General features: G+C 35.8%; 1 protein-coding gene across 6 annotated transcripts in view; it reads right to left on the bottom strand.

Moving 5' to 3' along the window:
* PPFIBP1 (PPFIA binding protein 1) overlaps positions 1–15,540 on the bottom strand; it is a 199,314-nt gene that overhangs the window by 68,461 nt on the left and 115,313 nt on the right. For all 6 annotated transcript variants that reach the window (XM_074225693.1, XM_074225688.1, XM_074225691.1 and 3 more), the window contains one exon: positions 13,416–13,621. In XM_074225693.1, coding sequence (XP_074081794.1) covers positions 13,416–13,621 — 206 coding nt within the window. The remainder of the gene's footprint in view (positions 1–13,415; positions 13,622–15,540) is intronic.

The following is a 15,540-nucleotide window of genomic DNA, read 5'->3' as shown; positions in this document are numbered from 1 at the left end:
CTAACAGCTCTTATAAATGAGAAAGTTCAAATGAGTTATAGATATCTTCTTCCCATGCAGGAATATAAACAGTTCAATATCATTAAGTTCCTCATAATTAGGTCCTTCTCATCCACACCCCCTCTACGGTTCACCAGAGTCCTGTACTTGGAGATCAAACTTTCCCCTATTCTTCCCCTCTTTCCCCCTTTCCCCTTTTAATATATGAAAAGTTATTGTCCTACTGTTCTATTAGAAACCAAGAGGGATGTGAATTCAGAGAAGCCTGTAAAAACTTGCATAAACTGATGATGAGCAAGATGAGCAGAACCAGAAGAATACTGTACACCCTTACAGCAAAATGGGGGGTGATTGATCAACCTTAATGGACTTGCTCATTCCATCAATCTTTTTTTTTTGGCAAGGCAATTAGGGTTAAGTGACTTGCCCAAAGCCACACAGCTAGGTAATTATTAAGTGTCTGAGACTGGATTTGAACCCCAGGGTACTCCTGACTCCAGGGCCAGTGCTTTATCCACTATGGCACCTAGCTGCCCCATCATTCCATCAATCTTATTGGGACTTGCTCATTCCATCAATGCAATAATCAGAGACAATTTTAGAGCACCAGTGACGGAGAATACCATCTGTACCCCAGAGAAAGAACTGTGGAGTTTAAACAAAGACCAAAGTCTATTACTTAAGTTTTTTTATTTAAAAAAAGTGTCTTATGTGCTACATAATTTTGCTATCTCTAATATTTTTATTTTTTCCTCAAGGATATGATTTCTCTACCAACACATTCAATTTCAATCAATGATGGAGGAGGGGAGGGAGGGAGGGTGGAAGAAAGATTGTAAAATTCAGAACCTTACAGAAAATGATGAGTAGAAATTACTATTGTATATAATTGGAAAACAAATAAAATATTAAGTTAAAAAAAAAGAACTTAGGCATTCTTGGCCCCAGGGCTACCATTCCATTCACTGTTCCACCTAGGTTACTTTACCCACTGTACTTCCCTAACTGCTATTCTGCCCCAGCCCCTGAAAAAGTTAAACAAAACAGAATAGATAAAGCTTTATGACCAATAGAAAGAAAAACCAAACAAAAATATTGCTAAGGGGAGGTTTCACATAAAGAGTTATAGTATTATATGTTACTTTCCCTATTTTTATAAATACAAGCAAAGTTTTTTTTTAACAAGGAAAAACTCTGAGATCTTGATAGGCCTTGTATATATTATTTTTAAAACAGTTCACCGAGATTTTTTTTCTATTATATTACATTAATTCAGGATATTTCCTTCCAAAAAGTAATGTTATTGCATGGGAACTGACAAGAGTTAAAAGTCTCAGGTGTGTAAGCTTTAGTAATTACTAAATTAGTAATTAATAAGTACTTGGAGATCAAATTATCAGTACTACTTGTCAACACACTCCCTTTCAGTTATCATAGCTTAATTTTTTCCTTTAAAAAAAAAAAACAATAATGGCCGCAAATTAAATTATCTGAGTTCTTAGCAGTTTCCTGGAGTGGTTTGAATGAGTATTATCTCTAGGGGGCTTCCATAAAAATGAGAAATGTCTCTCTTGGGTCTTGCCCTCAGAAAAAAACCCAGAGTACATAAAAAAGTTTTTAATTTGAAAAAAATGTCCAGATTTGTTAAATATAGTTATACATGATTAATTTTAATTGCAAATATCAATTACCATCTTAAAAAATACATGAATCATTTTCTGAATAGACACTCTACACTGTGGTTTGGGGTTTTTTTGGTTTCTTTTTTTTCTAATAAGGCATGGAAATCTTATTAAAACAGATATCTTCTTTCATTTTGACTGAAGGAAAGCATTTTTTAAGAGTAGATATTTATTTTCTTTAAAAAAATTTAAAGTTTAGTTAGCATTTTATCTTACCCATATATATATATATATATATAAACAATTTTAAAAATTAGTTTTAAAACTTTGAGTTCCATGCCCAAAGGTCAAAACTGTGCATACTCTTTGATCCAGCAATGTCACTAGTAGATATGTATCCCAAAGAGATTACAAGAAAGGGTAAAAAAACTGGGGGCAGCTAGGAGGCACAACAGATAAAGCACCAGTCATGGAGTCAGGAGTACCTGAGCTCAAGTTTGGCCTCAGACATTTAATAATTACCTAGCTGTGTGAACTTAGTCAAGTCACTTAATCCCACTGCCTTAAATTTAAAAAAAAGGAAAGGGTAAAAAAACCCACACATACAAAAATATCTTTTCATAATGGCAAAGAACTGAAAATTGAGGGGATGCTCATCAAATGGTGAATGGTTGAACAAATCATGGTATATGAATGTGATGTAGTATAATTGTAAGGAATCATGAGAGACAGGATATCAGAAAAACCTGTAAAGACTTTTATGTACTGATGCTGAGTAAAGTAAATAGAACTAGAAGAGAACATTGTATACACTGTGTGTGTGTGTGTGTGTGTGTGTGTGTGTGTGTGTGTGTGTGATGACCAACTATAATGGACTTGTTCAGTACAATAATCAAAAACAATTTCTAAAGGACTTTGTGAAGGTAAAATATCATCCATATCCATAAAAGGAACTATGGAGTCTGAATGCCGCTGAAAGGCTGACTATTTTCAATTTTTAAAATGTGTTCTAATGTTTTGTTTTTTCCACTGTCTCATGGTTCCCCCCTTTTGATTTTTTTTTCACAACATGATTAATATGGATTTATTTTATATATGTTTAACATAGTTATACATGCATTAACTATATTAGATTGCTTTCTAACTGGGGGGAGGGGGTAAGAGGGGAAGGAAGAGAGAAAAATTTGAACATCAAAATCTTATAAAAAATGATAGTTGAAGGGCGGCAGAGCCAAGATGGCGACAAGAAAGGATTGAGTTTTAGGCGCTCTCTCATAAAACTTCGAAACTAAGGACTCTAAATTTTCAAGAGACAGAACCCACAGAGGGTCCCCAGTGAGGCAGTTCTCCCTACTCAAGGTAACCTGGAAAAGAGCAGAAAGGCTCTTCTCCCTGGGGGTCAGAGGGGGCAGCCAGCCAGACAGGTGGCCCACCAGAGGGAAAGAACTTCAGCCTCCTGGAGGCAGCCCCAGAGCCCTAGGAGCCTTGGCTCACAGCAGTGGGGGTAGTCTCTCCTGAGCTACACTCTGGGGAGCACTGGGCACAAATTGGGGGGAACAGCAAGGGGGACCCTCTGCCAGAGAGAGCCCAGCCCCTCAGGGCATACAGAGAGAGCAGCAAGGCCAGCACAGCCCAGATCCAGGAACAGAAGCAGGCGGAGCCAGTAAGCAGGAGCCGCCCCGGGGCATGAGCCCATTGAAACTAGGGAGGGGGGAGTGCAGAGAGAGACTGCAGAGCTCTGTCCTCTACCCCTGGAACAGGACTTTGGGGGCTCTGAACACATTCAGATCCTGATCGCAGTCTAGGCCCCCCCCACAGAACAGCAGGGCCACCCCACACCCCCATCTCAGCCCTCAGCCCGCGTGGCAGAGGGGGGGCGCATATGGTCATTCATAGACCAGGAGGAGGAGGACAGAGCCTCACATACTGAGACCCTTGTGGGAGTGTCCCAAAAGCTCAGGAAGCACCCCAAAAACAGGCTAAGGCTGGGGAAAATGAGCAAGCAGAGAAAAAAGAGGAACACCATTGAGAAATATTTTTGCAAATGAGCCCAAGAAGGATCAAAACGCTCAGTCTGAAGATGAGGAAGCACAAGCTCCCTGCATCTAAAGACTCCAAGAAAAAACAGAAATTGGGGCTCAGGCTATGACAGAGCTCAAAAAAGAGACTTTGAAAATCAAATCGAGGGAGTTGGAAGAAAAACTGGGAAAAGAAAAGAGAGAGATGCAGGAAAAACATGAAAATGAAGTCAGCAGCTTAGGTCAAGGAAATCCAAAAAAAAATGCTGAAGAAAATAGCATGCTAAAAACCAAGCTTAGGTCAAATGGAGAAAACAGTTCAAAAAAGTTATTGAGGAAAAGAATGCTTTAAAAAGCAAAATTGGCCAGATGGAAAAAGAGATAAGAAAACTCTCTGAGGAGAATAAATCTTTCAGACAAAGAATAGAATTCAGGGAGGATTGATAAATTTTACCAGAAATCAGGAATCAATACTTCAAAACCCAAAAAAATGAAAAATTAGAAGAAAATGTGAAATATCTCATTGAAAAAAACAACTGATATGGAAAACAGACTTAGGAAAGATAAATAAAAAATTATTGGAATACTTGAAAGTCATGATCAGTGAAAAAGAGCCTTGACATCATTTTCAGAGAATTACTACAGGAAAATTGCCCTGATATTCTAGAAGCAGAGGGCAAAATAGAAATGGAGAGAATCTACCGATCCCCTCCTGAGAAAGAGATCCCAAAAAACCAGCCCCTTAGGAATATTATAGCCAAAGTTCCAGAACTCCCAAGTCAAAGAGAAAATATTACAAGCAGCCAGAAGGACACAGTTCAAATATCGTGGAGTTGCAGTCAGGATCACACAGGACTTAGCAGCAACTACATTGGAAGCTTGTAAGGCTTGGAATATAAGATATACCGGAAGGCAAAGGAGCTTAGAATGCAATCCGAGAATCAACTACCCAGCAAGGCTGAATGTCCTCTTCCAGGGAAAAAGATGGACTTTCAATGAACCAGGGGAATTTCAAATGTTCCTGTTGGAATGGCCAGAGCTGAACAGAAGGTTTGATCTTCAGATACAGAACTGGCGTGTGAAGCATAGAGATTGGAGGAGAAGGGGGAAGATATGAGGGACTTAATGATGATGAACATACATGTATTCCTGTATAGAAAAAATGACACTGATAATACTCATATGAACCCTTCTCAGTTAATAGAGCAGATAGAGGGAGCTTTTATAGTTGAAGCAGCAGGAGAAAGCTGAATTTCAAGATACAGTGGAAAAATATGGAAGTAACTTTTGCCATGGACTTATCATAAAAGAATGTGATCCACCTGCGACAGAGTTGTTGGTGTTGGAACAAAGACTCAAGCACATTTTTTATTATTATTATTATTTTTTGGGGGGTGCAGGGCAAATGGGGGCTGGGTGGCCCTGCCTGGGGGCCGCATAGCAGGGTGATCTTTGGGGTATCTGAGGCCGGATTTGGACCCAGGTGCTCTTGGCTCAAGGGCCAATGCTCTGTCCGTCACCCAGCCACAGCCCTACTATTATTACTATTTTATTTTATTTTGGGTCTTTTTCTTTCTTTTTTTGTTTTTTGCAGGGCAATGGGGTTCGGGGTGGCTTGCAAGTCACACAGCCAGGTGATTGTTGGGGTTCTACGAGGCCAGATGTGGGCTCGGGGTTGTGCTCGTGGCTCCAGGGGCTGGTGCTTCATCCATTGTGCCACCTGGCCATACCCTACAATTATTACTATTATTTTTTTTAATTTTAATTTTTTTTCTTTCCCCCTTTATTGCTCAAGTGAGTCTATATTTTTTGGGGGGGAGGGGGGTATTTTTTTTACTCTTTAACAAGAATATTTTATTAATGTATAAAAACATTATTTGTACAAAATGAGAATACATATTAAATTAATACAAAAAAATAAAAATAAAAAATAAATAAAAAATGATAGTTGAAAACTATCTTGCACATAACTGGAAAAATAAAAATATTTTTTAAAATAAATGAAACTAGGGGCAGTTAGGTGGTGCAGTGGATAGAGCACCGACCCTGAGTAGTCAGGAGTACCTGAGTTCAAATCCAACCTCAGACACTTAATAATTACCTAGGCTGTGTGGCCTTGGGCAAATCACTTAACCCTATTGCCTTGCAAAAAAAAACTAAAATGAATAAATACATAAATAAAATAAATGAAACTAGGTTCCAAATTGTCTCCTTCCCTCCCTACCTTCTACCTTCTATCAACAAAGCAAGCAATTAGATTTAGATTATTCATGTATAGTCAAGCAAAACATTTATATAATAGTCATGTTGGGAAAGACTATCAAAAAAATAAAATTTAAAAATATGCTTCAATCTGTATTCAGTTACCATTAATTCTCTCTCTCTCAGGATGGATAGCATTTTTTTTATCATAAATTTGATTTAGTAAAAAAAATAAAGTTGGATTAGAAGCCATGTATTCCCAAAGAGGCATACTTGATAAACAAAAATGAGATGTTTTAGAACTACTTTTCCAGAACAATCTGAAAGGAAAAATACAAGAACTAAAAACAATATAATTTCCTAAGACTGGGTTTACAGCAAGTTATCTCCAAAAAAATAGTGAAAAGATTCAAGGGAAAAAAACCTAATAATTGCTACAAGAAAACAAGGAAAATTAGAATCAACTAGAGGAATGAAGCATTGTGTTTTTGATATTATATATAATAATATTTATGTTCAGAATCTAGAGCTTGATGGGAATCCAGAGACAATCTAATCCCTTATTTTACAGTTGAATTAACAATAGAAGGAAGATTAAGAGAGTTGTTTAAGGTAATGCAGTTAAGAAAAGACATTCCAACTTTATGAGAATCCGTGAGAGTATCTTTTTAATGGGGATGGAGGCTTGGGGGATGGGGAGTAGTGACAACGTTACCCAAAAAAGAAAGACATAATATAAGCATTCCTCTTCAATCTACATTAGTGATCAATGCAATTTGAGCTGGTATATGTCCAGCAGGTGGGGTACAAGTATTTCTTACTTGCTCTGAGGAAACTTAGCCTTTTGTTGTGAATGAACATGAGCGAGAGGCAGGAATTCTATCTTTCTGAGGAGGCCAACCTATAATCCTGTGACACCTCGCTGCTTTCTTTGATTCTTGAGAATCAACTATTATTACAATAAAGAGGAATCAGGTCATTATGGCTTCATTATAATTCAAGGTCATATGCTGGCATTCATTTCTCTACTTTGTTATTGTCCCCAAAAGATACATTTGCTACAATTAAGTTCTGTTATTGTTTTGTTTTTGTTTTGTTTTTTTTGTTAAGGCAATAGGGTTAAGTGACTTGCCTAAAGTCACACAGCTAGGTAATTATTAAGTTTCTGAGGTCAGATTTAAACTCAGGTCCTCCTGACTCTAGGGCTGGTGCTTTATCCACTGTGTCACCTAGCTGCCCCCTACAATTAAGTTCTTAAATGTTAACAGGTTCATAGCATTATTTTTCACTGATGCAGATTGCAGTTGACTTAGTAAATAATCTTCAAGGATCACTCTGGCTGAAAAAATCAAGCCTAACACTTATGAGCCAGTGTTTTCAGACTAGTAGGTCCCAAGATCATCTAGATGACAGATTGACACATCAGAGTATTTATAGTAGAAATGCTATCGATGAAAAGAAAAATGGCTTACTCTTTGGCTTATCATAATTTTAAGTTTACACATAAAACTTTTAAAAAATATTTTCTATAGGCTGGTCAGAGAATCTGATTTTTACCCCTTCTCTACCCACAAAAAGGAAAGATCTTCAGAAAGGTAAAATAACTAGTGTTATCTAGTGAAATAACTAGTATAATCAGCAGAGGCAAACTGAGAACATTAATTCTAGTCATTCTAACTGGCTACTTATGACAGAAGATGGGTGAAACTATGATGTCATACCCTAACCCCTCCCCCTCCAGTATTTTATATTATTTTATTAAAAATAGCTACTCATTGGATGTATGACATAAAAAAATTGGAAAGGGCTTTGAATACCAAACAGAATTTTGATCATGAAGATGATAGGGAGTCAATGGAGCATATTGGTCAGGGGGATGTCATGATCCAACTATCAGTTTAGGAAAACATCTTTAGGTAATATTTAGATAATGTTTAGAGATTAAACAGACCTTAGAAAGCATCTAGTCCAGCCTCCACATTTTAAAGGTGAGAAATCTAAGATCCAAAGAAGGGAAATGGCTTTACCCAGAGTCAACAGAGTCAAGCAGAATTAAGTTAAAATTCAAAGCAAAAATCGACTGGTGGGTCTGCTTGGCATAAGTTTCTCTCTACTCCAGGTCATTCTCCATAACATAAAGTGATGTTCGGACCATGCCACTCTCTACCCCGCCAAAATCAACCATTCAAGTATCAAAATCCTCTAAACTTGGCATTCAAGTGGCCTACCCCACTTTCCAGACTTCTTACACCTTCCAACCCCACCATGTAGTCTTCCTCTCACATATTCTCTAATACAATAACATGGACCTCCTTGCTATTCCTTGGACAACGTTTTGTCAGGGCATTTTCTCTGCCCATCTACCTTGCCTGTAATGCTGTCCCTCTTACTCTCCATTTTTTGGTTTCCAAGTTTTTCTTTAAAAATAGCTAAAATCCTACCTGCTACAGGAAAGCTTTTACAATCCCACTTAATTCTAGTGTCTTCCCTCTTCCCTCCATTGATTATTTCCTACTGATCCAGCATATAGTATATTTGCTGTTTGTCTGCTCTATAAGACTGCAAGCTCCTTAAGAGTTCCTTCTGCCTTTCTTTGCTGAGCACAGTGCCATGCTTATAGAAAGCACTTCATCTTCTAAGTCAAGGAAGCATAGTGGAATGGCAGAAAAGACTGTGGCTCTGGAGCTAGATGGCCTAATTTCAAATCTCACTTTCTGAAACTTTCTAGTTCTTTGAGTTTGAACAAGTCAATTAATTCCTTGGAACTCAGCTTCCCCATCTGTAAAACAAAGTGGTTGGATTAAATAGCTTCTGAGCTATTGTCTAGTTCTGTATCCATAAACCTAAGTAATTATTATTTACTAATATTAAAAGCACATAGTACTTATCTATTCACATCTAAACATTGCAAAAAATTATTTCACTATATAGTAACTATTTTATTGATAAAGGTTTGTTTATTTAAAAGAACACAAGAAATTCTTTTGTATCTAAAAGAGTACTATTATAAAAGTTAACAAGGATAGACAGAACCAGTTTAATATTGAAGTTTAATATCCTTTATCTAAAATGTTCATAGTTTTAATTATTTTCCATGCTCATGATACAAAGTCTCTTTGAGGAAAAAAACCTAGAGACCAAACATCCCTACAGGGAAAGAGGAAATCAATTTTATGGGAGAAAACAAAAGAGGCTTGCCCTAATTATGGAAAACAACTGAGAAATCACCAAAATTAGGTGAAACTAATTCTTATTATTGGTTTTATTAATAATTATTAAGAATTTGTTCTAAATGTTGAATTTACTCCTCCCTGTCTTACTGAACATCTTAGGGGTTGATTTTTAAATTCCTTAGAAGTAAGGTATCCAGGGGCAGCTAGGTGGTGCAGTGGATAGAGCCCCAGAGTCAGGGCTACCTGAGTTCAAATTCAACCTCAGACACTTAATAATTACCTAGCTGTTTGGCCTTGGGCAAGCCACTTAACCCTATTGCCTTGCAAAACAAACAAAAAAAACCTTAAAAAAGAGTAAGATATCTTTCACCATGTCTAAAATCTACTATTTTCCTCACTAGGATGAGAATTGATAAAAAGGCTAGAATTTTATTATTTTCTATTCTGTGTTTTAGTGAGTAAAACTCTACTGTCCGAATACATTCCCAAGCCCATTTTTAGTCTGTGTACTCCTCAAGGACCAGAAGAGCTAAGAACTTAGATAAGGGGGAAAATACATCTTTATTTTAAAACTTAGTATTTTCTTCAATTATGAAATTTCAAAAAAAAACACTATTCTGAGAAGGAGTCAGACTGTCAAAGGGGTTCACGTCACAAAAAGATTATTTTATTGCAAAAGTCATGGTAACCCTGAACAGAGCAAAAGGAAGAAAACATGGAAAAGATGATGTTTTCAGGTGGTAGGATGACTGTATTCTCTTAATGCCATAAAGGTCAAGGAAATCATTCATGCCATAAGGTCTTCACTAAAAGGTTGGATTTCCATTATTTTTCCATTATTATCAGTTGAATCATGAAGGTCATATAAAAAGAACTTCAAGGCATCTGGAAGAGGAATTTTTATTCCCAGACTCCTGAGGTTTCAAAAGATTTTTTTTTAACTGCATCAGTAAATCTGGCCTCTACAATAGAAAATATTGGCACTTTTACTCAAACATATGAAACTGAAATTGATTATAGAAGCCATTTAAAAAATATTACTCTGGTATATAAATAAAGCTAAAGTCCTTTTAACTTAAAGAAATAGTCTTACACTCTATGGAAAACAAACTAATATGAAAAAAATTTCAATAAAGTATTTTTCAAAAAGGAAGGAAACTAATTAAAATCAAACTCCCCAAACTCTCAAACATGTAATTTTATAAATGTTTGAAAAATAACCCATCTGGTTCACCATCAACTTCTTCAAATGGAGTTAGCAAGAAATATTTTATTTCTTATATCCTGAGTAATATTGTTCTTCTTTTTAGAAAACTGAAGAAGGTAGAGAGATTCACCATCATCAACATAAATAAACACAACTAAGAATGCCTACTTCTACTCTGTAATAAATAAGTACAGCTACATATCAGTGGCCATCAGAGTATTCATTCCCATTTTTGAAGGTCAGATAAGACAAGTTTTTTAAAAAAAAAGAGAATATTACATATTGACCAGAGAAAGGAACATTGTTGGTCCTCAGAACAATACATAGCAAAGACAAGACTAATAGTTTTAATATAGAGTCCATATAGTGTCTACACTGCCTGTGTGAACCATTCATGAACTAATCTATCAATGACTCAGAGGGATTAGATTACTGAATACACAATGATAGGACAAAAGAGACTTTTGTGACCTTATGAAGGGAAAATAATTAAAATTCTTAATTTAACACCATTTAAAGCATGTTTCCGGAAAATAATAGTGCCTTTTAAAACAAAACAAGAACCCAATTCTATTATGTCATTACAAGTACATAAACTTTCAAGAATCAAGGGATAATTCAGGGAGACAGGAAAGGCAGGGATGAATAAACTCAGCAGCAAGAAACAGCAACAAAGTGACAAAAGAAACTTGTTTCTAAATGTATATAAGGAGATAGGTGAAAGCTGAAATCTGGGAGAGATAACAGTGAAGAGGCACACGGGAGTATTATGGATAATGGATTATGATGCCCTATCTACAGGAAAATGCTTCTTCTGTGGGATAACATTACAATATTAGAGAGTATGTGAAAGGGAAGGGGAGGGGAGCAGCAGGGGAGAGAGGAGTGTTCTTATACACTAGATCAAATCAAGGACTAGCCATGAGGGGAAGGTCACCTCTGTGGTCTAAGAAACAGAAGAGCCTAAAGAGTAATGGTGGAAGATGAAAGGCAAAATATTGGGGGCAGCTAGATGATGCAATGGATAGAGCACCAGCCCTGGAGTCAGGAGGATGTGAGTTCAAATATGACCTCAGACACTTAATAATTACCCAGCTATGTGACCTTAATCTCATTGCCTTAAATTTAAAAAAAAAAAAGGCAAAATATTGAACAGAGGAGGAGGAGGAAGAAAACAGACCTTACTTTTTGAAGAAGAGGTTTCACTTTTGAATGTTCCTAATAGTGAAGAAAACTGTGGGATTTGGTGCTTGAAAAGTCTACTTGTCCTGGGAGGAAGAAGATTAATCCCTGTTGGAAACTGGCACCTAGAGTGGGAGGGTGTAAACAAAAAGAGATTTCCAACAAAATGTAGAAAAAAGTTCGACAAAAGAAGAAATAGAAGGGGAAAGGGGCCTACGATGGGTTGGTGTCCTTTCTGACACAATAACTGGCATTGTTTTGAGACAATGAAAAAGGAAAATCCATGGCAGTGGCAGAAAGTACCCAAAGGGGAAAGCTTAGAATGGGACACCTCTGAAGCTTTGATTATATGAAGAATATAGAGGAGAGAGAGAGAGAACATGATTATATAAGAGTCTCTAACAAGAGTCTAAAGCAAACAGAAAAAGATAGATAATGAAGAGAGTGAGAGAAATCCTTTATTAGAAAGAGAAACAAAAAAAAATTTCAAAGACTATAGAGAAATAATTTTTGTTATGATAAGGAGTTTGATAGTTGATTGATGATGCTTTCAGTAACTGAAAAAAACTCATGAGTACATTGAACAACCTATTCAAAGACTTGAATGCTCAGTAAAGTATAAAGATTATTAGATAGATGTTATATAATAGCATAATTCATAATCTATTAAGTTTGAATTCAATGTTTCCTGGCATTTAAATCATTTAAATCATTACAACACAGAATAAATATAATCTAACAACAATATATACTATTACTATGGAAATTAAAAGTCTGGTTTTTGAACCTTGAGGATCAAAAGGAAACTCCCAAGTCAGTATAGTTTTATTAACATTTCATATAAATATTATCAAGGAGAGTTAGTCCTGCCTAAAGCCCACAGCCTTGTTCAAATTATTTGAGTTGGGAGGGAAGAGAAACAAAAGTGACTCATGTAATGTTGCCACATGGAGTTCCTGTCCTTTGCTGATGTGTAAATGTGGTCCTAAGTCAGATCCCTCATGCCTCTTCCTGATTCAGAGGCACCAGAAAGGCTATATATTTTCATCTTATGGATATTAAAAAATCAATTCTTTTAGAAAGCTTTATCAAGTTGAAAAAGGTAAATCACACATCTTTTTTTTATTTTGATTTATGTTTCTCTTGGGTTCTTTGCAACTTAAATATTTGACCTTAGCAGGTTCACCTGGTGCTTAAAAATAACTTTTGAACCCTAAACCATCAGTAGATGAAACATTTCTAAGCCAGTGTTTCCTGATGATGAATCTTCTTACACTGGCTTTTAGCTTTCTTACTTTCTGAAATATTATATGGATTCCTGTCTCTTTCTTCTCCATAAATCCTCTCTCCCAATTGGGGGCCCCTCTTTTCTTCCAACTTCTCAGACCTATCTTTTAAGCTGCCATGGGCAATGGAGTGAAAAGTAATGAATTTTACAGGGAATTAAGACTTTTTTGCTGGTCTGCTCCATAAAATGTTGGAAAATAGTTCAATTGCAAGTAAAGTAATATTCAACTCATAATTGTAATACTTTGCATGCATCACAAAATAACATTTACAATAAAATATAAGATATTGATTAAAAGACATGAACTCTTTATGCTTTAGAGTAACTGCTCATGGACCTAGCAAACACATCATCAAATAATTTAATGAACAATATTTATAGAGAAAAACTAATAATAATAATACAGAATCTCCTGCCCTCAAAGAATTATTCTTCAAGATGTATAAATCATAGCAAAGAAAAAAGCTACTCAAACACTACTAGTCCTGTCATTGGCATTTGATATATGAGATCTAATGGCTTGGTGGTATTAATGAAATATAACTATTACATTGAAAAATTATTATTATAGGTAAGAGAGAGAAAATATGCTAAGTGGTGGGAACGCAACACATAGAAGTTTGCTAAACAAAATTCTCTATGAAAATTTCAAAACAAACTTAGGCAACTTTTTCTATTACTAACATTATAAAAGATTCCAAATTAAAATGCAAAGTACTCTACCATTTGACTCTGAAGCCACTCAATCAAAGTTTCTGCTGTTGAGTCGGGGACTTGACATCTCAGTCCTTCCTTTTCATCTGTTTCCATCATCTCTAACAAACCACGAAGATCTTCCACCAGATGCAAGGCTCGCAAGCTTCCCATGAATGGAGAGGTTGGAGACTGACAATCAAAAATCCCATTGGAATATTCCAGGGCCTTAGAACCTAGAAAAGTGAAATGAATGCAATGAAGTTTACGTAAATCCAGCTCTTATAAATAAGCCAAAAGAAAAGCTGTATTTATGGCCTTGCTAGGCAACTATTTTATCAGAGTTGCTGAGAAACTCATGGGCTAAAGCAATTATATCCTATAAATACCACCATGGTGCCAAACTCCCTTATACAGGAAGCTTATCAAATAATAAATTTCTGACAAGATAATTATATTATAAATGTCATATTTACAAGAGACCTCAGAGTTCATTTAGTTCAACTTCAGTCTGATACACAAATCCTCATACCATAGACCCAAAGTTATACAAACTTTTTTTTAAGGATTTTTGCAAGGCAGTGGGGTTAAGTGACTTGCCCAAGGCCACACAGCTAGGTAATTATTAAGTGTCTGAGGCTGGATTTGAACCCAGGTATTCCTGACTTCAGAGCCAGTGCTCTATCTACTACACCACCTAGCTAATCCATAGTTATACAGTCTTAACCTGAATATTTTCACTGATACAGAAATTATCTGTCAGGAGAGTGTTCCCCCCCCCTTCCAGGATAGCCCCAATAAACATAGTTGGGAAACCTTTCACCATATAAAAAGTCTACCTTCCTATAAAATTCTACCTAGTTAATTTATTACTGACATTGAGCTATTTATGATAAATAAGAATAAAAGGCCTTGATGAATTCAAATCACCTGACCCAAATAAACTCCATCCTTAGGGTCTTAAAAAAATTTTGTCAGTTATGAAAGTATACTCTGTCATCATATTTGAAAGATTATGGGAAAATAGAATTATCTTGTTCATAAGTTTGGAGACTGGAAAATGTTGCCTAGTGTAGACCCTCTAAATTTAAAAAAGAAAAAAAAGAAAAAAGGATAAAGAACAGATCTAATAGAATTTAGGATTGTGAGCTAAATGTCAATTCATGGTCAAAAACTAGATCAGATCAATCAATAAAGAGATGATCAACGAATATCTACTAAATAGGAAAACAGAACTTACAAAGAACCAACGTAAGTATAAAGAAGAAGCAATGGACTTCCAGTCAAGATGGCGGAGAGAAGCCAGGTCCTGTGTAAGGTCTCCGGATCTTTCCTCATATAAAACATGAAACAAACCTCTTAATGGAAATCCGATCAACAAAACCCAGAAAGAGAAGCTAGGAGAAAAACATCTACCTGAAGGTCTGCCTTCAGGGATTGTGGGTGTGCCCAGCACAGAGAACAGATAGCCCTGTGGGGGTGGGATGAGAGCCAGAATAGCCTAAGATCAGCCCCAGGGGCTTTCACTGTTCAAACTTTAAATGCTTATATGAATGAATAAATTAGAGAAAGAAGTAATCAATGAACTAAATGTGCAACTAAAAAAAAGAACAAATTAAACCCCCCAATTAAAAACCAAATTAGAAATTCTAAAAATTAGAGAAATTAATAAAATTGAAAGCAAGAAAACTATTTCTAATAAAACAAAGAGCTAGTTTTATGAAAAAAAACCAGTAAAATTGATAAACCTCTGTTCAATTTGATTAAAAAAAAAGAAAAAACCAAACTGATAGTATCATAAATGAAAAAGATGAACTCACCACAATGAGAAGGTAAGTAAAGTAATAATTTGGAATTATTTTGCCCAACTCTATGCCAATAAATTTGTTAATCTAAATGAAATCGATGAATATTTACAAAAATATAAGTTGCCCAGGTTAAATGAAGAGGAAATTAAATATCTAAATTACCTTATCTCAGAAAAAGAAATTCAACAAGCCATTATTGAACTCCCCAAGAAAAAATCCCCAGGGTCAGATGGATTCCCAAGTGAATTCTATAAAACATTTCTTCCAATTTCATATAAACTCTTTGGGAAAATAGGGGAAGATGGAACTCTACCTAACTCTTTCTATGACACCAATATGGTGCTGAT

Source organism: Macrotis lagotis, chromosome 2 (assembly GCF_037893015.1).
Source record: "Macrotis lagotis isolate mMagLag1 chromosome 2, bilby.v1.9.chrom.fasta, whole genome shotgun sequence".
NCBI lineage: Eukaryota > Metazoa > Chordata > Mammalia > Peramelemorphia > Peramelidae > Macrotis > Macrotis lagotis.
Note: the sequence above shows the minus strand (reverse complement) of the source record. Positions and strands in the feature narration are given on the sequence as shown.